We start from the raw sequence: 23,231 nt of genomic DNA on the forward strand, positions 1-23,231 counted from the left end.
TTTGAATTTTAAAAAATTGCAATAATCAATTTATAGATTCGTATCGGGATTAATCGGTATCGAATCGAATCGTGATATTTAATCTCTTATTATTGTTTTGATCTTAAATGCAAGAAAGACTTTAAAAAAATTATAACTAAAACTAATAAAAAAATTTAACTAAAATACAGCATTTCAGAAAAATAAATAAAACTAATAAAGACTAACAAGCCCGCTCTGAACAATAATTAAAACCAAATAAAAATTAAAAAAAAAAAACTCAAATACAAAGTGACTATAATGACAATTGAAATTCCAAAACTAATTTATTATAACCCAGCCCCAAACCTACCTCAGAAGCAAAATGCCCCCCCACCCCTTGTTTACATGACGAGCAAATATTACACCTGTGAGCATTAGTTGTAATTTTTGATACAATATTAGATGTCATGAGACTGTAAAGCTATACTAGTATTAATGAAATACTTTAGATACTATTTATGTCCAGTTTCAACTATTTATCGAAGGTTCATTTGAGATTCAGCATGAACGGTCCATCCTGAGGGACTTCCTGCAGAGGACCAGTCATGCACATCAAATCCATCACAGGATTCTTGTACTAATCCTTTCCTTACCGGTCATTGTTCCACTTGAAAAAAATTGCTGAGGTTTTTGGGTCAGCGGAAGGCAATGTTTTAAATCACAGACTTATAAAACGCATACGACCACACCCACTGTTCCAAAACATTCTGGGAATCCCCTTTGAGAGTGTGTCAGAGAGGCAGAGCGTAAAGGTATAGTCAAGGTGATGCACAGTGACAAAACCCAGACTGACCCAGTTAGGGAGAGGGGGCAGAGGGGTTCCATTTCTGTGACGGCTCCATTTTGTGGCAGGAAGGAGGGAAGACGAGGTGTGAAGCTTTGCAACAAAGCGTGCTCGTGTTGTGGCACATTATCAGCACTGCAGATGTGTACACTGAAATCATATAGTAGACGCAATCTTATTTTTCTACTTTGAATATAACACGACAGTATCTACAAAGTTTTTTCGAGTCACTAGATTTTCTGTAATCCTGTGATGAAAACATAACAATCACAGCACACAAAAGTGTAAATGAGCAAGATAAAGGAAAAAAATGGGACAGTTCATCTGATCTAATTAAAATGGCTTTCAAACTGGAGGAGGATATATAACGTAACCTTGCATGCTGTCAAGGTCATGCTTTGGGCAAATTGACTTTTTGTTTCATTGGACATGCTCATGTCTGACTGGCAGGCTCAAACAAGCCCTCCTCAGGCCACAGTCCAGACTTGTGTCATAAATTTCAGATGAGTTTGAGGTAAACTGGCTAGTCATAAACTCCATTTAGATTTGAATCACAATTACAGTTTGGTGATGCTTGTTGTATAATTGATGAAAAAGAGTCAATGATGGTCCACAGGGGAGTGGCCCCTAATCATCTTTCGTCCTTTCAGCTGTCCAACATGCACTTATGCTGCTCTTGCCACACTCGCCAAGGTAATATTCCCTTCCCATCCCAGCATCTACATAGCCTGTCTGTTACTAGGGAAATTCCCATATTTGCGTTTCCATGACAACAGTCTCGTGATTCCACAGTGTTCCAGTAGAGGGGTATTCCCCCATCCACACACACATACATACGCCACACACACACACACACACACACACACAATCCGTTGAGCTCTTGTGATTGTTGGACACGTCACACTGTCATTGTTCATTTGAGCCTGGATTCAGGCTTTTACACACACACACAAGCACACACATTTTGGATATGACACATGACAATCAAACCACTCGAGCGTGATTCCAGCATCTCAAATGAGAGCCCTCTTGCTGAAACAAATGCAGGAAGATCACCTCCAATATGGCAGCAGTGACGCACTCTGTGACTGTGAAACGCCGACAACCATCTTTTGACTCCGAGACTCTCGCATGCACACTTCAAATAACGCAACGCTGTGGAGAGGGCTTCAGTCTGCCATTGATTTTCTATACCTACATGTTATTACGCATTGATTTCGAGCCAGGGAAACAGTGCACATGAGAGCATGTCCATAGGGAGGACATTTATAAGTAAAGGTGATGGAGCTGGCCTACACTAAATAATATCACAATGTCAATTTTCAAATTCTGCCTTATTTTGAACGCTCCAAGTAAACATGAGCTACAGTAAGAGAAGTCGAAGAAAAAAAAAAGGGGGGGGGGTGTAAGAGAAGTCGAGTAAACCACTAACATTTAAATGATCTAAAAATAATTAATATTAAGACACATTAGACTCGCCCTTGTAATAAGAAGCCAATATGAGTCCATGTCTGCTTGAATGTCTCCTTGACAAAACCCCTGGAAGACTGTAGGGGATGTTGGCAAGTTGCACACAAACATTGCCAAGCTTTGTGTGCGCGCGCGCGCGCGTGTGTGTGTGTGTGCGTGCGTGTGCGTGTGTGTACGTGCGTGCGTGCGTGCGCTGGGGGTGTTGGCTGGAGGGAGCGATGGAGAGATCTGAGGCAAAGAGGGAGGATTAGAGTGATACCAAATGGAGGCAGGAGGTGGGAATGTAAAGATCTAAGGATGAGTAGGGAGGTTTGAATTAAATGCATGTGAAATCACTAAGTGAATTATAATGTTAATAATATGCAGCAAGACGGGAACCAGAAAAAAAAATATCTGAAGCTGTGTCTAGGACTTAAAGAGCTGAGGGAAAACAGATCCCTTATGAGATCTTAATTGTTGCTTCTCAAGAGTCCAACCTGGCCCTTATTAACATGACACCTCACCTTCCTACCCTCTTTAAATCTTACTTAGTCACCTGCTGACTTCCCGCACAATTGAGCCCAGTACGAGCACACACTTAACGTCTATATTCAGTCTTTGACCTCTGCGTGAACAAAAACTAACAAGAAACAGTACAAAAGGGATCATTTCCCAATAAAACAGGTCGTCTTTTAATTAGCACATGCAAGGAATGAGTCAGACATTGAAAGAGAGAGGCGAGACAGACCAATCTGTGGCTTCAATAATGGATGTATTCGGGAACTGGTGAACCATAGGGCGATACAAGACATGACAGTGCGTGTGCGCGCGTTTGTGTGTTCACGACGAATCTGTCAGTCTGGCCTCATGCAAAAAAAAAAAAAACTAGGGTGTGCGCGCTTTTGTGTCGGGATGTGTGTGCATATGTCCGTCAAAGCGCGTAAACGTACATTTGCGCGCGTCTGTCTGCCGAGCCGTACGTGCGTACGTGTTCGTGTGCATATATGTGTGTCCACGAGCACCTTGTCTCCGTAGCCTCCTCTTCTTCAAGCCAAATATCCGGACTTTGGAGAAGATGTCGACCAGGTTGCCGTTGCACAGCCCCGGCTTCTTGCCGGGGCTCTTGCGTCGCCGGTGAGTAGTCGGTCGGTGGGCATGTTGCTCCCTCGCCTGCCGCTTCTGGCGGATCAAACCGCTGGCGATGGCCGCTGCCATGTCCCCGCCGAGACAGCCGACACAAACGCAGAGCCGTCTCCACCCGCGTCTCCGATCTCGTCACTCGCCTGCTCCGGATCGGGGGCTCGGATCGCAGACGATACCGCACCCCGCAGTCGCGGCTCTGCCGGCTACAACGGCCCCATCACTTCAGAGTCTGAGCTATTCACGCCGCTGCGCGTCACGGCCACGGGCCATTGGTTTCAAACGCACAGCGGTTTACCTGTCCGTCACGTCCCGCCGCCCCGCCTGTCAGCAGCACTCTATGAATGACACCTGCATGCGCTTCATCCAAGTGCTGTGCGGGTGCTCCTTTCCATGGCCGACACCCGAGGCGAACGCGACCCTCTGAAGGACACAATCAGAAGACCGCGCACCTTCACTACAAAACGTCCGTTTGTGTCTGCTGCCAGGGGCGCGAGGCGCGCGTGCAGGCGCGAGCCGCTCCAGGTGTGTAAAACGAACGTGAGTCACATACTGCCTCGCCGGAAATCGAGCGCTTTGGACTTTCAAAATTAAACAAATATCCGCTTGGCAAGTGGATGATGTAGCGCCTCCACTTAAGCGCACTTAAACGTCACATTGGTCCTTTTGTACAGTCTCCGGTACTTGTTGCTACTATACTAACTAGGGGTGTGAATTGCCTAGCACCTGGCGATTCAATTCGTATCACGATTCATAGGTCACAATTCAATTCTATACCGATTAATCCTGATCCGAATCTATAAATTGATTATTGCGATTATTTTAACTCAAATTTAAAAAATACTAATCAGTAAACTTGTACATGTACACTGTAAAATTTGTATGTAAATGTATTTATTTATCTGAACATTCAGTCTTATAACTGAGCCACTGCATTTAACAAACAGGTTGCAGTCTGTTTCATGTTTGAACAGCACTGAAATAAAATATTAAGGCTTAATGTTCCATTAATATAACATTCTTCCATGCTTAATGTGTGAATCCCAACCCTAAGTAAGACGTTTTGTTGAATATTTCCATTAAAAAAATTATGTTTAAAAATCGATTTGGCCGCATATTGAATCGATTCGAGAATTGCGCGCTGTAATATCGTGATATATTGCCAAATCGGGTTTTTTTAACACCCCTAATACTAACCAAATGATTAATTGGCCTGATGGTGTTAAAACGTACACAGCAGCATGAACAACGTGGTTAGTAGCTACATCCACCTCACAGTTCTGCAGTTGGAGGTTCAAATCCATGCAGGCTCTTGCCTTCCTGTGTGGAGATTGCATGATCTGTCTATGCTTGTGTGGGTAAGTAGGCTATTTCGGCATCCTCCCTTAGCCTATTCCCCCAAAAAACATGTTTCTTTGGTCAATTGAAGACTCCAAATTGTCCTTAACTGTGGATGGTTGATTGTCTATTTGTGCCCTGTGATTGGCTGTTGCCCAGTAAAAAGTGAATGCTGTCTCATACCCAAAATCAGTTGGGAAAAGGTTTAACTATAAAATGGATAACTTTGCACAAGCGCAGCATGCATTTAACCATGAACACACCTTGTAAATTCCAAACGGAGAATCTGCCAAATGTTTTATTTTGAAAGCAACGAAACGGATGCTATAGTGATTGTCTAGCGACTGCTTGGAGACTGCTTGGCGCTTTGTGGAGTGTCACACTGTTGCTGAAGCCATGCGCCCAGCAAGGATGAAAACAGCTCGTCATCGTGAGTAAAGTCACCAGAAAACAAAATCCAACTGTATCATTTAAAATATATGCTATTCTTCTTTTCATTTTCTTTTTAACCACTGATATTTTAATGCATTTGTACAATAATCATGGTGTTTATTTGAAAGTTTTCTTGTTAGTTCCTTTTCCTACTAATTAAGATAAATTATATTATACAATTACAACAATAAATTTATTCATTAGAGCTTCTGATCAAAGTAAAAAAACAAACAGAATATTGGATGTTTTTAATAGATCATACCGACAGATTGCACTGTGGAGTGGAGTGTTAATCTGCTAGGAAACTGGTTGAGGCCAACAACCATAAATGTTAACAAGACATTGTTAGAATTTTTTGCCATCTTGCAGTGAACTAATGGACAATTCTGGACATCCAGGCATTTCTGATATGTCCACAATGCAAATGCTTCCTCTATACGGCGAAAACAAAAGGCAATAGTATTGCTTTTGCCTGCGACTATCATACACACCAGGCAGATTGTTATAGTAGTCAATTGACATTTCATAACATTTTGAAATCAAAATAATCCTCCCAAACCAAATTACAACCGGATCCAAAATCCAATGCCGTTCATTGAGCGGAGAGTATCATTTTATCGGGTTGACCGCCATTTTGACACGTGACATAAGCTCGGAATTGTCAATGGATTGCAGTGAGACACAACGATGCCTCAGACAGACCACACTTCGCAAGTTTATCACCAACGACTACATTCGCTAAACCCTTCTCCTTCGGGTAGGCTTATCCATAGCAGAAAAATGGCAGCACAACCTATGTAATCTATAGTGATTAGGCCTACTAGACCTATGATTATATATATATATATATTTAAATGTACGTTGATGTGATAGAACAGTTTTTTTTTTTTTTTGGTGCATATCATTGAAATTAATAGTGGGGTTTTAAAAATTAATGAACCCTGCAAAATCGAAAATTTCTACACACTGTATCTTTGAACCTGTTTAATAGGCTATATACGATTGCCAATCAGACTGTGACGTCAAACTAAAAAATGGCCAATGGGGAAATAAGCTAATGCTTCCACTGTTACACAAATAGAGGAACAATTATTTGTGATGAGTGTTTGTATTTGTATACTGTGTCTCACAAAATGATAAAGAGAAGAGTTTGACACTGCAGTGTCATAAGCTAACAGTAAGGCTAGCGTTTTCGCATTCTTCTTCTGGTGCCATGAGGTACTATGCTGGCTTCCACCGGTCAGTCTTGGTACTACGACAGACGTCTGGTTTAGAGAAGATTTTTGAATGTGGGTGTACAGTATAATGTGTTGTTTTGGTCATTGCTAGTATAGGGAGCCTCACTCTTTAAAAAATGGCTAAGGTGTTACAAATCACTTGTATAATACAATGCTGAAAAAAAAAATTCATTAAATGGAATTCCGAAATCATACTTAAAATTTTTCATTATATTGTAACTAGAAATGCATGATCGTAGATGACCACAATCTATACCACCAGACATCCTCTAATTGTTTGACACATACGCATAAAGGTAGTTAAAATGCCCAAAACAATCATAATTATGACCACATCTTAAATTAAACTGCTGTAATTTGAAAGGTATCTCTCAATGTGCACGTTTGCTCATATTTGTTCGACTTCACTATAATGTACCCAAATAAGTATTCTCCACTTGGCTGTCATCAAATGCGGCTGGTGGCAGTCGCCTGGAAGAGGTTTTAAAATGCAGACAAAGAGCTGCCTTTATACCCCTTCAACCGGGCCTAAGCTTGTACAGGATGCAACTGGACTCAGCTCATATTTCTTCACATGTGACAGTTATTGTTAGGTCATAACTTTCTCCCAATAATAATGGCAACAGGTCAAACTTCTACCTGTTTTCTTGCTGGCTGACTGGTCGCGTGGCGAAAACGCTTCAGCACCATGGACAGCCAGCAACACAAAAATCACAATTACTTTGAAGGCCACTTGAGAGCGCCAGAGTACACGCAAGCGCGGTGGCCTGGCAACAGGAGTTGACGGCTGGACTGCAAACCGGTTTTCGGTTTGCTTTCATAACTCATCAAGTCACTTCCATTTTGACTGGAAATGTCACATTGATATATGCTGAATTGCCTGATGACATTAAGGTTCATTGGACAACAACAGATGCAATGGCATCTCCTCATTTTGTTTTTCCACTTTCACAACGGAGCCTCTCATATTCTATTTGATCGGTTTAAGGAAGCAACATGTGAACCTTTGCTTATAATTTGCAAATATATACTGCAATGTATGTGTGCACTTCATTTATGTAACACACCAAGTGAAATAGTAAAATAAAGCAAAGCTTACATACATTAAAAATCCCACCTTCTGCTGCTTTTTAGAGCCCAGCAGTTAACACCAAAAGAAAATTCTGCTCACTGATTCCTCTTTCATGATCCATGCCTCATGCAATAAACACTTGCACAAATAAAACATTATAAAACACATACACACAAGACACACACTCACTCATTATGAACAACAATGCTCCAATTTTCCATTCAGACTGCAGAGGGCAAATTCATTCACACACTAGTCTTCTCATCATCCTCTCCGGCTGCACAGGTAAAGTGGCGTCCCCTATCGACCACCATTCAGAATGCTGCACTTTTCTCTTAGGTCTATAAAGATCAGATGGGTTTTACACTTACTCGTTTTATTTCATCTTGGTCATGACTCAAAGTGGCATTTTGCTTTTTGCAAGAATATTGCTGTGTACAGCAATATTCTTGATCAATCTAATAATATTTGGTTTGTGCTATCACCTGTCAAATGTGGCGTGCCCATTGTTGAAGCCGATACCATTGACCACTGTAGCAAGGCCTGTGCTCACCTGGAGATACCAGAGGCCCAAAAATAAGAGTCATTGAAACAGCAAAATAAGAGGTTTGCAAAAAGTAGCGTTGATTTGACAAATTTTAATTTACAGTACATTGAAAAGGACAAAAGTCAGAACATTTAATTGAAATTAATATATTGCAATAAAAATATTGCAAACTTTTAGATGAGTGGGATAAATAGCCTATAGCTAACAATGGATAAAATCAATTTACTTATCACATGACGTCTCATATGATAAGGTAGCTTGTGGTGTAGGTTGCATAGAACAACAGTGACAAACTCTTGTTAAAAGTTTAACATGCGCAGTCAGTTGTTGTAAAATTCAAGTGATTTTGGTAGGGCATTGAATTCTAGCGCCCATGATCCATTTGACAATTCCGAACGGCCGGCATTTCTGATATTTGATATATATATATAAATGCGTCTTTTATACGGTGACAACAAATGGCGGATTGTATTGCTTTTGCCTGTGATTAGCATACAAACCACCAGGCAGATTGTTATAGTAGTCAAACGACATTTCATCACATTTTGAAATCAAAATAATCCTCACAAATCAAATTACAATGATAGCCCCCATTGATCATAAGCAGTTATGAAGGTAAATTTAAGCAGGTATTGTAACTAATGGCTCTCTAACTACAGACTCTCTATGGTTGATTGGTTGAATCAATGGAACTAGCTGTTGTGATATTTCGCAAGTGTGAATTTGATCCTCAGTATGCTGCTGGAATTACGACATTTGGCGTTTTACAAACATTGAAATGTCTTTCATAATTCAAACTCCATATAATAATTTAGTTCAAATTCAACACAACTTTATTTTCATTGCAATTTAACAACAACGGTGTATAAAAGTACTGTAGGCTACAGTACATACTGTACAGTAAATCATAAATGACTATAAGACTGTGTACAGATTGCAGGCAAATGTAACCCAAATCTTTGTATTTATTTATTTACCCATACTGTCACCCTCTTCAAATAATTGCCTAAGTCACCCCCCCCCCCACAATTTTTTTATGCCTAAATTATCTCATGATACAAGTGTATTATTATTATTATTAGTATTATTATTATTAGTATTATTTTTATTATTATTATTATTATTATTATTATTATTATTATTATTATTATTATTATCTTTGAGGACATTGACTCGCCTAGCCTCATTCCTCCAAAATATTTAAACCAGTATTTGTGGAAAGACAAAAACATGTTCAAATGCAAAAAGCTGGGATTTTACATGTATAGAGTTAGATTACAAAGACAGAAACTGATACCGGGCAAAAACACACGTTATTAATCGTTTGGATCCATATGAAACTCCAAATACAGAGTGGAACAGGCACCCGGGCCAACAGCCTCATTTGTGTGACTATCCTGCTTTTTTTAAATCTATTACAATCATCTGTCATCTTAAGTTATCCTACCAATATTTACCACCGAACATATTGTGTACCATCATTAAGGTATTAATTTTAGAAAATGCTCCTATTTTCTGAGCTAGCAAAAGTCCTTAAACCCATCCAGGGGATTATTATCTAACAAGTGAAGTGTCTCAACACTTTTACTGTAATTGGCAATAACATTCAGTTTATCTTTCCAACCAGTTGTATACTCACATATTATGATGAAAATTGCCACTCATGTGACTCTCCACTTCATCATAGTTTTGATGTTATAAAAAACAAACAAATATTGAATCAAAAAGATAACAACAATTATGATTATTACGAATTTCCCATTTAGTGACATTGATTTTTGGACAAGATAATTTATGCTTTATTTGGATATACAGTATAGGTGGTCAGAATTTTTTCTTGTAACACACCTATACACACAAGCTACATCAATTGTTATGATCTCAGGTTTTGAACACGTGTGATATAATTTTGGCCACCAAATGCAGGACTGATGGTCCAAGGAAAGCTTAGTTTGTGTGAATACTCAAAAACTTGGAAAATTAAGACACATGATTGCGATGACGTACGTAGCCTGTTTGTGAACAGCCACCTTCGTTCATTTGAATGCGAGTTTGTTGACGTAATGGGCAAGAAAAATGTCTTCTATCGGCAAATGTTGTGCCGATACTGATCTGCTTAATCTCATGTCCTTCCTTGGCGGGGTGGTGTCACCTAAATGTAAAGGGCTACGCGCAACAAAATGTAACAAAAAGTTGGCTGGATATTTACCTTCTAGGTTAGGGACAGTCCACAAATTACATTTCCAGAGTGACCAATGTAAAATAGTAACCTGAGTCCGACATAAATCGCTCTAGAATATGTCATTTGTGGACGGTCCCTAACTTCTACTCGCTATATTGGGGCGGGTGAAATTGGCCATATCGGCCACAGTCTCATCTTCTCTTTTGTATGGAACCAAATCTTTGGTGAGTCCCCTGTGGCTGTACTGCTTTTGAAGAAGTGCTTCTTTGGTTTCGGGCATAATTCCCACTTTTATGTCCGCTGTGAGACGCAATAATTCCTCGTGAGTGTCTTTGTTGCCATTCGAAGTCATGTGATATGCAGCAAGTAATACGTCACAATGATCACAAGACTTTCTAAAATTACTATACCTAATGCAAAAATTTCCCTAAAAAGTACTTTAGAATCATAATCGCTCAACAAAAATAGATTTTTTTTTCAGGGAAGAGTTTAAATTAAACATTCCACAGAATCGCTTCTTAGCTATAAAAAATTATGTAATGTGTTCATATAAGTTAAAAAATTAATTGATGTGGAGAAATGCTTTTCCACACAAGCCAGCATGTCTGCCAAATTCCCAAATATGCTGAACAAAACTCACACTGGCATGAAAATCAAAACAAGTCACATCTTACGCTTGAGAGCATGTGTGCTGTCTTTGAAAATAGAGCCCCAAGTTGTCAAAATGGTTAATGTATATAACTGAGTAAAAATTGTTTTTACTTGAGTATATTTCAGTCTGTAGGCCTATGTTTTTTTTTTGGAGGGGTGGGGGGGGGGGTTGGTTGAATCTGTCCTTTTTTTTGTACCTTAGTCTTTTTTCTTATCTTTATTTATTTATTTATTTACAAAAGTATCGGTACTTCTACATAAATGTAGAGTACCTTTCCACCTCTGGTAGCGTACATACTGCAGTGTACAATATTTCAAATCTACAGCTCTTGTTTATAGCAAGGACGACTTTCTCACACTGTCTTATTGATTTTTAAATCAATGTGGCATTCTATTCTTTGCCTGGCCAGTCACAGTTTACAAACTGTGGTTAGCAAAGTAGAACTGCATGAAACAAAAGGAAAAAATAATCTGAGCCAAGCAACTGAGCCAGAGAGGGCGTGATGCTGAAATCAAGCGGGGAGGGGTGGGGGTGGGGGGGAGGCAGACAGGGAGGAGACAGCTGTGCATGGGTGTTCCCCACACGGGGGGGGGGGGGGGGGGGGGGGTGAGGATAGCCACTGTGAAGTGAGCAGGATGAGTCATAATTCACACTCAGACACCCGCCCACACGCGCAGCTTCACAGGAGGCACGGGGGAAGTCCACTGTTACCAGGGTATCCAGTGATCAGTGGAGGTGGCTCTCTTAGTAGGGAAGATAGCGCTTGCTGAATGCTGAGAAGATGAACGCACACGCCAAACTAATGCGTCGCACACCACATAAACTCATTGAATAGTCTGTTTTCTCCCCCGCACGTCTCCTCTCGGATGTCTTTCACCGCCCTTGTTTCCTTTGCTTCTGCCCTGGCTTCATCTCCTTTCCCTGTTTTGCGTCCTGCTCCCTTGCCTCCTCTGGCCTCACAACACCATCAGCCCAGTAGAGGGGAGCAGAAAGGGAACAGACAGACTAAATTATTAATACCCATCGTTTTTTCTACTGTTTGTTCTTGGCAGTTTTCTTGTCTCCTTCCTTCATTCTTTTTGCTTTTTAGATGCATGCGTTTCTCACAAAGTCCGGATGAAAACTCTACTACCAAGCAGAAATGGGATTAAATCACACATGTGAAAGTCTCAAACAAATCCCAAGTCATTTCATCTTGGCAAGTCAAGTCACTGGTTATCATAAAGTCAAGTCCTGTGATAAGTCAAATTAAGTCCCAATTCAAGATACCATAATAAGTATTATCATTGTCACAAGTCTTATTGGCAGTATTTCGTTCATACAGTCATGAAAAGCCTGGAAAAGTTCTGTAAATTAAAAATAAATTTTCCAGGTCTTCAAGTGTGGCTTCATTTTGTCAGCTCTGTACAACACTTCCCATAAGATTATATCATGCCAAGAAGTCTGCAGGACTATAGCTGTATTATATTATAATGCTGCATTCAAGCAAAGTAGCCCTAACCCTAACCCTAACCCTTTTTTTCAACTTCATTCCAGGAAGTGTGCGCCCCTTGAACTCGGAGATCCAAGTTGTGATATTGAAAAAAGAAAAGAAAAAAGAACCAACTTCACCAAACGGCTTCAATCTGACGTCACTCGACAATGGTGACTCACATTGAGAGATAGACCGAAAATGGCAAAACATAATTTACAAGATTTTAAGCAGATATTTATGTATCATTATATTAATCGCGTAACACAACATGATTTATTGTTATTGTTATTATTTATATGTTAACCGGAACAATTTATCAGAATCAGCCATCCTTGTTTACATTTGCCTCGAAAACTTTTATGTCAGAATTAGGACAATCTGAGTGAGAATAGTGCAATAGCCCATTAACCGCAAAAATTATCCAGCAATTCAGTCACTGACTAAAGCACTTATCCTATCATAGTCAGGATCAGGCTTGGTGAGTAACGGAATACATGTACCGCCGTTACGTAATCAGATTGCAAAAAAACAACAACTGTATTCCATTACAGTTACAGGAAAAAACATGTAATCAGATTACAGGTGCATTTATTAAAAATGGGGATTACTTCGAGGGATTACAATTTCTACGATGAGAATGTGAAAGAGAGCGAGAGAGAGAGAGAGACAGAGAGAGAGAGAGAGAGAAAGAGCGAGAAGGACAGAGCGAGAGAGAGAGAAGGACAGAGCGAGAGAGTACACGCCCGCGCGAGTCGGACCGTTGCTACATGTCGCGGACGTGGGAGCTAACAAACTGACTAGTCGTGTCCTCCACACGCATGCAGTTTGAAAAAGCTTCACAAACCGGAGGAGAAAATGGCGACCGGTATTCACTGGAATTTCTTCGGAAAGTTTGAGCTGAGAGTCCAGTAGCATGCTACGCGCTGTAGCTTCTTGCCAGCTAGCCCGCTAGCCTACAACCATAATGTGAGTTACGTCTTCCAAATAAATCTGCCTCCCACCAATTCACTATTCAAACATCATACACAACATAAACACGGCTAAACTTACCTGGCTCCGTTTGATTTAAAGCAGCTCGTAAGCGCCTCTCTGCAACTTTTAAAATGAACTCAAAGTCCATGGCCAACACAAACACAGCGACTGACCACAGGATGCTTTTAAAGGGTCTTCAAGTCCCTATCAAGGCCCTATCTTCAATCCCCATACATTGAAGAAGGAAGATCTGGTGACCGGTGCTAAACGCCAGCCACCGTTCACGTACATGGACACCGTGAACTACCTTATAAATGCTAAGAGGGCATATACCTTTGAACAACTAAAGGCCTATAAATCAGGCAATCAACCAACGGTGTTGTGGATGGGTGCAATGCATGACCGTTGAAGACATTTAATATTTTCAATTTGATGTTTTACTGTTTTTGAGTTTACTTATAGGCATATCAATGTGATATAATCATGAGTGTTTAAAATAATACAGTGGAGTAATGATTTTGTGAACTTTATTTTATCCTCTCACCCTCAAAGCTATTGAAGATAGGAATGTGCATGATGTTATTTAGAGCCTTTTGGCATTGGAGTCTAAAAGTCTGGGGTTAGATCCTAATTGCATTTGTTCCCCCAGTCAAGAAGGGGAACTGTATGTAAATGTCTGTTTACTAATAAGATTACACCTTTGGCCAACCTGGAATCAACATGTCTGTATGTAAACGTCTGCTTACTAACAACATTACACATTTGTTCACTAGGAGATGACATGTCTGCCCTTTGTTCAATCAAGAGCCGGGAGGAGGAACCTTTTATCTTTTTTGTATAAATAAGTCGATGTTTTGTAAATTGTCACACTCTTGGGGTCATCACGTTGCATTCAGATGTGGTGTCCTAACGTGTCTTTGGAAGCTTTTAAATAAATCCTTGCAAGGAACCTTGTTCATCAGATCTCGGATACAATGATTTTGAACACGCAAAGATTACACTTAAAATAGTAATCATACAATTCCTTCACCGTGAACTCCAATGTGTACTAAAGCTACGTCGTAGCTAGCTTAGCTTATATGCACTTGGAAACTGCAGTTGTGCCCATTAAAGTGATACAAGACTTATAACTCATTTTCCAGTAATAGATTAGGCATTGTGTATGAAGAATAGAAGTGCAAATATCTCTTATTTTCTGAATTTTCTTTAAAACTGATTAAGTATCAAAATAAGAACATACCGTTGTGAACGCCATTATCCTGGTCACGTGATCTTGATGACATATCCCGTGCATAAACGAAAGCCGCCTTCGTTCATTTCAATGGGAGTTTGCTGATGTAATGGGTAAGAAAAAGGCCATCTTCCATCCCAATTACTGCGCCAATTCTGATCAGAGTAAAATTCTCAGCAGGTCAGGTTTCATGTCATTCCGTGTGAAGGTGGGGCGGTGGGGGGTGGCCTCTCCTAATGTGGGCTAAAAAAGCGTGCTTAGCACACAATATGTAGCTTGGCCTAGCAGAGTAAAAGTCACCCGGATGTTTACCGTCCAGGTTAGGGACCGTCCACAAATTACATTTCCAGAGTGACCAGTGTCAATGGTGACTTGACTGGTAATTTGAGCCTCTGTAACACGCAACTTGTAGATGGTCCCTAACTTCAACTCACTATGAGTCGGCCGGCTGAACGAGTCGGCCAGTTTCATCAGGCTTTTGGCTGGTCACAAATCTTTGGCGAGTCCGCCGTGGCTCTACTGCTTTTGAAGAAGTGCTTCTTTGCTATAGGGCGTAATTCCACCTTTGATGTCTGCTATGGGACGCAATAATTCCTCGTGAGTCTCTTTGTTGTCACTAAGCAGGCATGTCATTCAATCTATATTTTAGGCACGCGATATGTCACGATGATCACGTGACTGTCCAAAATGGCCAATACTGTACTTAATTAAAAAATATTCATAAAAAGTGCTATAAAATCAGGGAAAAGTTGAAATGAACTATTTCACAGAATAGATGGTTAGTTTTTCATAAGTCTTTTATTCCTTTTAAGTATGCTGGCATAATGTTTTTGCATGTATGCACGGTATTTTACAGAGGATATGTATGATAACAGAAATGCCCTTTTTTCACTCGTGCTAAGTGTTTGTGAGATGCCATTTATTGTAAGGCGGCACAGGGTTACTGTTTGTTTACTACTGAGGGATTTAACATGCAGGCGCTAGACTGGACAGGAACGGACAATGTGCACAATGTAAACATGCTTAGTAGAAGAAGAAACGTTTAATGGAAAACTAATTAACCTGTGATGAAGTGATCTGAGCAAATCTTGGAGTATTTCGTGGGTTCATCTTTTCTGTTGACACTGGCTAACCACAGTCTGCGACGTGATTACTGAAGGAAATATTCTGTTTCTGTTTCAATTTCAATTTCATTACTGATTTAGTGAAATCACCTTCATGTGCTCGGATCTTTGGAATGGAATAGAATCCCAATGTACAAGTTCCGTCAGCTTTCTTAGTACAACCATGTACCAAACACGTAGCAACCATATTGGTTATGTAAAGGAAAACGTGTCAACTGCTAGAAAAAAACAAAAAATATGGTAGACGCACGACGTGGTGACGTCACACGGGAACTATCTATAAGTTGCAATAACTGGTGTTCCCACGTTTAAATTTTGTAACTGTCATTGAAAGTGGGCTTATGCAAAGTTTCCATCTAAGGTGGATAGTTCGGCTCACACATACAGTATATGTTGCATGTTTATGACACAAATTGTCTAACAGATTACTGACAGACGATACTTGAACAAGAATGAACCTCAAGAAAATGTTAGAAGTCGAGTCGTCAAATGCATGTGACGGCGAGCCGGAAACGCACAACTCCTGGTGCTCTTTCCCATTATCGTCCTTCCATGTCGTCCATTGTGTTCGTTCTACGACAAGCACCATGTAGGTCACATTGGCGCATTTGATCCACAGTTGACCTTTACTAAGTAACAAAGCCTCACGTTGGTGACGTAGCATTAGAATTTTGGGTAACATGCTAAGAGCAGCATAGCATTGTTTCATAATACATGAAACAGGTATAGGTGCACCTTGTTTTTTTTTGTTTTTTTGTGACTGAAGTTTTACTTGAGGCCGATTGTATAGCTTTATCCAGAGCCTAGAACTATTGAACTGCTGTAATTGGCCAGTCTGTGTTTACAGGGGTGTGGCTTAATGAAAAGTCAATTAAAAAAACATGTATGACCTCAGAGGATGTTTATAAAAAGCCCAATAACATTTCACCAATGCTCACAATATTTTCTCATCATTTGTATTAATTTTTATAAATGTAATATATATATATATTTTTTTTTAAGTACATTCTATTTTTGAAGGGAAACTAGCTAGAAACAAAAAAGTAGGCCAATGTCAAATGATCCCTTCACATGCTTGCTCAATATTCTCATTTTCGAGGAAGTTCACATGCCTTGTGTCCCAGGGTCAGTGAATGCAACAGAATCTTAAATGCATCAAACCTAATCAGGCTTGAACGTGGCTGACAAAAGTTTTGTTGTTGTTTTTTTTATTGAAACCGATTACCATTTTGTACATATGTGCATTTAAAGGTGTTTTCTGTGTTTTGTTATGATAGCTGGACTGTCAGAAGCTAAATCACAGACAATGTTCTTTGCAGACAGTCCCGATATATAAAGATGCATATATATTTTAATATATTATGGACACTTTTGTAATATACAAATATAGCTGTATCTTTGCTGTTATTAGTCTTATAAACTGTTGTTGTGCTAAAATTATCCAAGAGAATAGAATAGTTAGTTGTATACTTCACAGTTTGTTGTCCCAGCCGCATTTCTGGCTACTTGTTTGGTAAAACTGCACAATCTACAAGGCACACGTGAGATCGAGTCCTTCCTGGGTGGAGTTTACATGTTCTCCCCGTGCTTGCGTGGGTTTTCACCGGGTACTCCGGTTTCCTCCCACATTCCAAAGACATGCATGGCAGGTTAATTGAACACTCCAAATTGTCCATAGGTGTGATTGTGAGAATGGTTGTTCGTCTCTGTGTGCCCTGCGATTGGCTGGCAACCAGTTCAGGGTGTACCCCACCTACTGCCCGAAGCCAGCTGGAATAGGCTCCCGCGACCCTTGTGAGGAAAAGCGGTCAAGAAAATGGATGGATGAATGGATTATATTTAGGGATGCACCGAAATGAAACATTTTGGCCAAAACTGAAATGCCGATTTTTTGTGTGCCAATTTTTACTATGATTGCATTTATTTTAACTAATTAAAATTATAATATTATTATAAAATATGTATTTAGCACGGGCATTTTTGAAACGTACAATATAAATTGAAATGTACCCACACCACCGACATGTTTGCTAATGGTACATTAAACACCAAATGAGGGTTGAGCATTTTTTGGCGGTGCGATTGCACTTTATAGTCAATGTAGTTCGCACAGGTGGGCACGGATGCGGGCGGCGGGACAAGGTGCGACACATTTGAAATCCGCGCATTCACATATTCACCAAAGATTAAAAATAAATAAATACATTTGTTCGGCTAATCGGCTTCGGGAACGGACTGCAAAGCCACACACAGCGTTCTGTACAAGTCAGATAGCGGTAAGTGTTTCCGAATTTAAAACTGTTGATAGCAATGGTGCTAGCATTAGCTAAAGTAGTTAACACGGCCGGTGAAAAAGTGGAAGCGTTCGGAAAAACAAGAAGGGAAGGCGCAGCAGGAGAAAGAGTGGCTCACCTGTAGTTCACCTGGCAATTCTGTCTTTTTTTGACCAACTTAAATGTTGTACACCAAGCGACGCCCCTCTCCTCCGGTGTGCGCAATGACCCCGGGAGTTGCTCAGGCGCAAACTCGCACGGTAAAAAGCCAGCGAGAAGCAAGGAGACACTCACCTCCGCGTTCGCTGTTTAATTCAAACAGACGCTTGCTTGCAGCGTTTTTTTTTTTTTGCTTGCGTCACCACAACATCCTATTTTGGCCATATTCTTTCAGCTTTAATTTTATTTTGACCGAAAAATTTTCGTTGGCCAAATAGTCGGTGCATCACTAATTATATTATATTATATTATATTATATTATATTGCCTGGACTCTGAGAGCGTAAATGTGCGCGTGCGTTTGTGTATGATGTGCAGCGCAAGTACACCGCTCATGTTGTTTTTTTCTGCAGAGTCAGACTGCTTGGACAAAGAGGCCACAAACTAATGAGCTCACTGACACAGACACACACTGACACCAATCTCTTTGGGTTTAACATAGAGGACAACATCATCTCTGTCAGCTCATATCATACCGCAGCAGCAGCAGCAGCAGCAACAGCAGCTCAAGCAAAGTTTGCAAAGCTACAGGAAAACTTTGTGATGTAATCTGATATTTGTCAGCGTGCAAAGCAAACACGGAAAAAGCGGACTTTGTGTGCGAGCAGCTTTTTGGCTGCAACAGTCAGAGCTGGCACGAACCCCATTGCTAAACACGTGAACATTTGAATAAAATATGAAGCACGTCGCCTTGATGGCAACTCTCCAGAAAAGGCAAGCTTGCATGTGCACATATACAAGTCAACCATGGGCTATAAAAGGGCCCGTCTCTAATCTAGGTCACATCACGTGGGACGCATGAGACCGACTTCGACAGGATCTTTTACAATGAATGGCGCCATTGCTGCTTGGCCAGGGTGACACTGCCAGGGCAACGTCACCAAATGGGAGACTATTTGTCATTTGTCGCTGGGGGAAGGGAGTGCACACGACGGCCAGCAACATGCGACGATTAATATTTATTGACGAGGGGCAATGAGGGGGTGCAAGTAGGTGCATCAGCGGTCCGTCACTGTTTATATCGCTAACATCATACCATTTTCCACTGTGCAAAGCAACGGCTTTGAGGAGATGATAAACACAATACACCATTCCGTCACGCCCACACTTAAGCCAGGTGGTGATGCCCGAACTCTACATGCAAGTCAAAGCTGATGTTGTTGAGGTGCTTGCCGTATGAAAGCTTTTGGCCTCATATTAAGTTTTAAGTATGCAGAGGATGTTGGGAAACTTTTAAAACAGGGGTCAGCAACCTTTCCTGTCAAAAGAGCCATTTAAGGTCAAATAAATAACCCAAAAATTGTCTGGAGCCGCAAGCAAGGAAGGAAACATTGTGTTAGCGTTAGGGCCCAAGAGCTAATTAGAGCTGCATCATAACAGAAAAATATGCAATATCCAATACTTTGAGATTCATTTTCTTGTCTTCCATTTTTTAATATATTTTTTAATAAATCATTTTTCATACTTTTTTATGGATATGTGAAATGTTTCTGCCTCTCTTCTTCCTTTTTTGGTTCCTTTTTTTTGTACTTTTTTGCTATCAATTTTCTGAAAGTTTTGGCAATTTTGTGGACATTTCATAGTAAGTTTTTGCTTTTCCTCTTCCCCTTTGGACATTTTAAGGTCACTTTTTGGACATTTTAAGGTCACTTTTTGGACATTTTATTTATCTATTTATTTATTTAAACTTTTTCATCTACCTTTGTCTCTCTTTTTCTAACAACTTTTTTTGAATATATATTTTTAATTTAATAATTAATTAATTTAATGAATATTTTATCTGAAAAAAAATGAAGAAAATAAAATCATTTCTTTTTTTTCTTTTTTGAGATCCACGGGGAGCCACGGGAGAGGGACTAAAGAGCCACAGGTTGTAGACCCCTTTCTGAAACCTTCAAAAATTGCCACCACTGTGCTCAGTGATGAACTCAGTTCTACTATATGCCCATCATGCCCCTAAAATACATAAGTGAGCAAAGCATGGAACATAATGAAGATGACTCAGCCACAGTGACTGCTATGAAACAAGCTATCAGACAGATATGCAAGGGAATACAACCACCTGCTGGAGTGCAATGAAGTTGACCACAGATTTCGCACCCTGGACCCAAATAGCATAGCCACAACCCCCCCAAGAAGACTATTTATAGGTTCCATATGCCTGATAATAGTAATGGTTTGTATATACACAGTTTATGCCAACATTAACACAACGCTGGTGTTCTACCACCGCAGTAAACCTGGCAGGTCAACACGTTCTGTCTTATTAGTTCAGGTTGTCATCTGTGAGTGTTTGACAGTCACACGGTGCTTTGGAATCACTGTAAAAGTGTCGATTTAGCATTCGGACGCAGGCAGAGATGTCTCAAAAAATGAGTATAGATGTCATCAAATGTGCCATATGACTCTCTCTCCAAAGTAGTGGAAACACCAAAGGCTGATGCACAAGCGCTTCATAAATGCAAGCTCATCAAAATGATGGTGGGATCAACTTTGCCTTTTCTGACAACGTTCTTGCCAACTGATTGCTGAGGTGTTTTCTGGTTTTAAAGAGGTATCGTACATCGCTGGCATTGGGCGCAATCATCACATGTCCAAAACCATCACTTTTCACGATACCAAAACGACAACATTAACATTCCATCTTCCAAGACGGAAAGCCATCCTCAACACTTGAATGAGTGGTGCCTGAAATGGGGGAAATTAACCCAAAACACATCCCCCACAATCCAAACTGTGAGGTGAATGCCGGGACCCATTTATTATTGTCCGTTTAAATTGTATTTTATGTTTGATTTGTATTCATGCAAAGCACTTTCTTTCAACTGTGGTATTTTTTAAGTGCTCTATAAATTAAGTGAAGTCAAGCTGAGGTGTTTTTATGTTCATTTTTATTTATGCATAGCACTTTGTTTTAATTGTGTTGTTTTTCAAAGTGCTGTATAAATAAAGTTGAGCTGAGCTGAGGTGAACAACCTTAAACCTCAATTGTAAGGCTTCAATTGTAAGGCTTCAACTTAAGCTTAACGTCAAACATCCCAATGCCAATCTCTGACCTGCCATCTCTTCAAACTATTTATTTTGTAACATCAACTTTGAGTTGACTTTAGCTTGAGTAACTCATCGCTTGCACCTAACCCAAGTGGCATCGGTCATCAGTCTACACTAAGGAGGCGGAATTGGTGCATGGCCAAATGAAAAAGTTGACAGCAACACTGTCTGCTTCTGTGAAGTCAGCAGGCTGACAAGCTCTGATGAACGCAGCGTCTCACTGGGCCTTGTGTCTCCCAGGGGCGGAGAGATGTTTGTGGTCGCACACCAGACACAAGCACAAACAAACACTCTGTCTCCCAGTGAGAGTAAAAATAAAGCAACGTGTCCCTCATTTTGGCAGCTTAGTGGAGTCTGAATGAGCTGCTGCATTAGACTTGATTTTCTGCAGCATCACTGCCACACGCACTTTTTGTGCACCCACTGCCACTGTATTAGGTTATCAGCCACCCAGACCCCACCCCCACTCACCGTCCTCCCTCCTTTGCACTTGCTGCACAACTGCAGAGAAAACAGCAGCAACCAGTAGAACAGTCGTGCAAGCAACTGAAAGTCTCTCTAATTGGCTCCACATGCACACACTCCAACTCACCAGTTGGGTTCTTGGTTTTCTTGAGGCTCCTGCCACAAAGACACTGCAGCATATGCGATCCTTTGCTAAAAATGTTCTTCCAAATAAACCGCATGGATTTGGCCGACAAGGGGGAGGAGTAGGAGTAGGAAGGAGAACAGGAGGTGGGAGACGAGAGGCGCACCGGATGCGGCAGCCTAAATTTCTGCCACCGCATGGGGGCCGACCCGCCCCCCTGTTTGCATGCCAGCGGAAACAGCCAGCTGTTGGGCTCAGTTCCACTGTGCTTGGCTCCGCCAATCTGCACCATAGAAAGGAAGAGCAGGAGCCAGCCCTGGCCGTCGCCCGGCTTCTCGCCCGCTTCAACGTATTTCTCCTTGTCGTTTTCCCCGCGCGCCAGGAAAAGAACGACCTCCGCCTCGGGCTGCTGCTGGAGAGGCCGGTGGTGCTCAGCAGCGGAGGAGGAGGATGAGGAGGTGGGGAAGAAGGAGGAGCGGTCGCTGCTGCTGCCGCGCTCCCGCCGCGGCGTCAAGAGCCCCCGAGCGCTCCTCTTCAAATGGCGTTGTCGTGTGCCGCGCGGCGCGGGGAGAGAAGTAGCAGCGGCGGACAGGCATGCGGCGGCGCTAGTGGGAAGTCGGCGGTACGCGGCAGCTGTCGGCTTCTGCACAAAAAAACATTGCATATTAGTGATGGAGGGACGGCAGGGCTCGGTGCGTCCGGGGGGTGGGGGGTAAGTGGGCGGGATGCAGATCCCGGGTGTCCGTCAGCAAGTCACTGGCATCTTTGTATCAGTCGAGCGGGCAACAACTGCAGCGGGGGGCTGCTTTCCAAAGGCACACGCACGCACGCGCGCACCCACACACGCTAGACGCAGAATCCTCCAGCAGCTGCAGCCGCGCTGGTCCTCCTCCTCTGCTCACCGAGAGGAATCACTGCAGGGAATATCTGCACTGTCCCGCTCGGCGCTCCATTCCGTCGCAAAAGTCCCAATGAATATTTGATCTGTCTTTGGGCCTCCACTTCTCAATAATCCATAAACTCCGAAGCGCCAAGATGCCGCTGCTTCTGGCGCTGCCGCCTGCTCTCTTCCTCGCGCAGGCTGCACGTTGCGGGAGCTGTTGCGATAAAGTGGCCGCGGGAAGGGAGCTCGTGGGCACCCTCAGCTGCTGTTCTCCAGACAAGCGAAGGAGAGTTGCACCGAGTCTCTTTAAAGCAACCTGTGACGGAGCAGGAGTGAGCAACTACTAGGTGATATCCGGTGCACAAACTTCACAATAAAAGAGATGACGCGCAAATATTCCACAACGTGGTTCTCAACCACGGTCCTCGAGTACCCCTATCCAGCCTGTTTTCCATGTCTCCCACAACCTACACAGGTGTTTCAAACGATCAGCTAATCAGCAAGCTCTGCATGAAGCTGATAACAATCCTCAGCTGTGTTGGCAGAGGGAGACATGGAAAA

The 23,231-nt window shown here is 41.6% G+C and overlaps 1 protein-coding gene across 4 annotated transcripts in view; it reads right to left on the reverse strand.

Annotated features, from left to right (window-relative positions):
* The window catches only part of LOC144039150 (fibroblast growth factor 14-like), a 52,271-nt gene extending 29,290 nt beyond the window's left edge, over positions 1-22,981 (reverse strand). For 2 of the 4 annotated variants that reach the window (XM_077552165.1, XM_077552157.1), the window contains exon 1: positions 21,791-22,981. In XM_077552165.1, the coding sequence (XP_077408291.1) occupies positions 21,791-22,451 (661 nt within the window). In that variant the 5' untranslated portion in view covers positions 22,452-22,981. Of the gene's footprint in view, positions 1-3,276; positions 3,601-3,692; positions 3,954-13,379; positions 13,507-21,790 lie in introns of those variants that run through there. The other 2 variants (XM_077552174.1, XM_077552183.1) reach the window with 2 other exon arrangements.
* Between the last annotated feature and the right edge of the window lie 250 nt (positions 22,982-23,231).

The sequence above is a fragment of the Vanacampus margaritifer genome, chromosome 1, assembly GCF_051991255.1.
Source record: "Vanacampus margaritifer isolate UIUO_Vmar chromosome 1, RoL_Vmar_1.0, whole genome shotgun sequence".
Lineage (NCBI taxonomy): Eukaryota > Metazoa > Chordata > Actinopteri > Syngnathiformes > Syngnathidae > Vanacampus > Vanacampus margaritifer.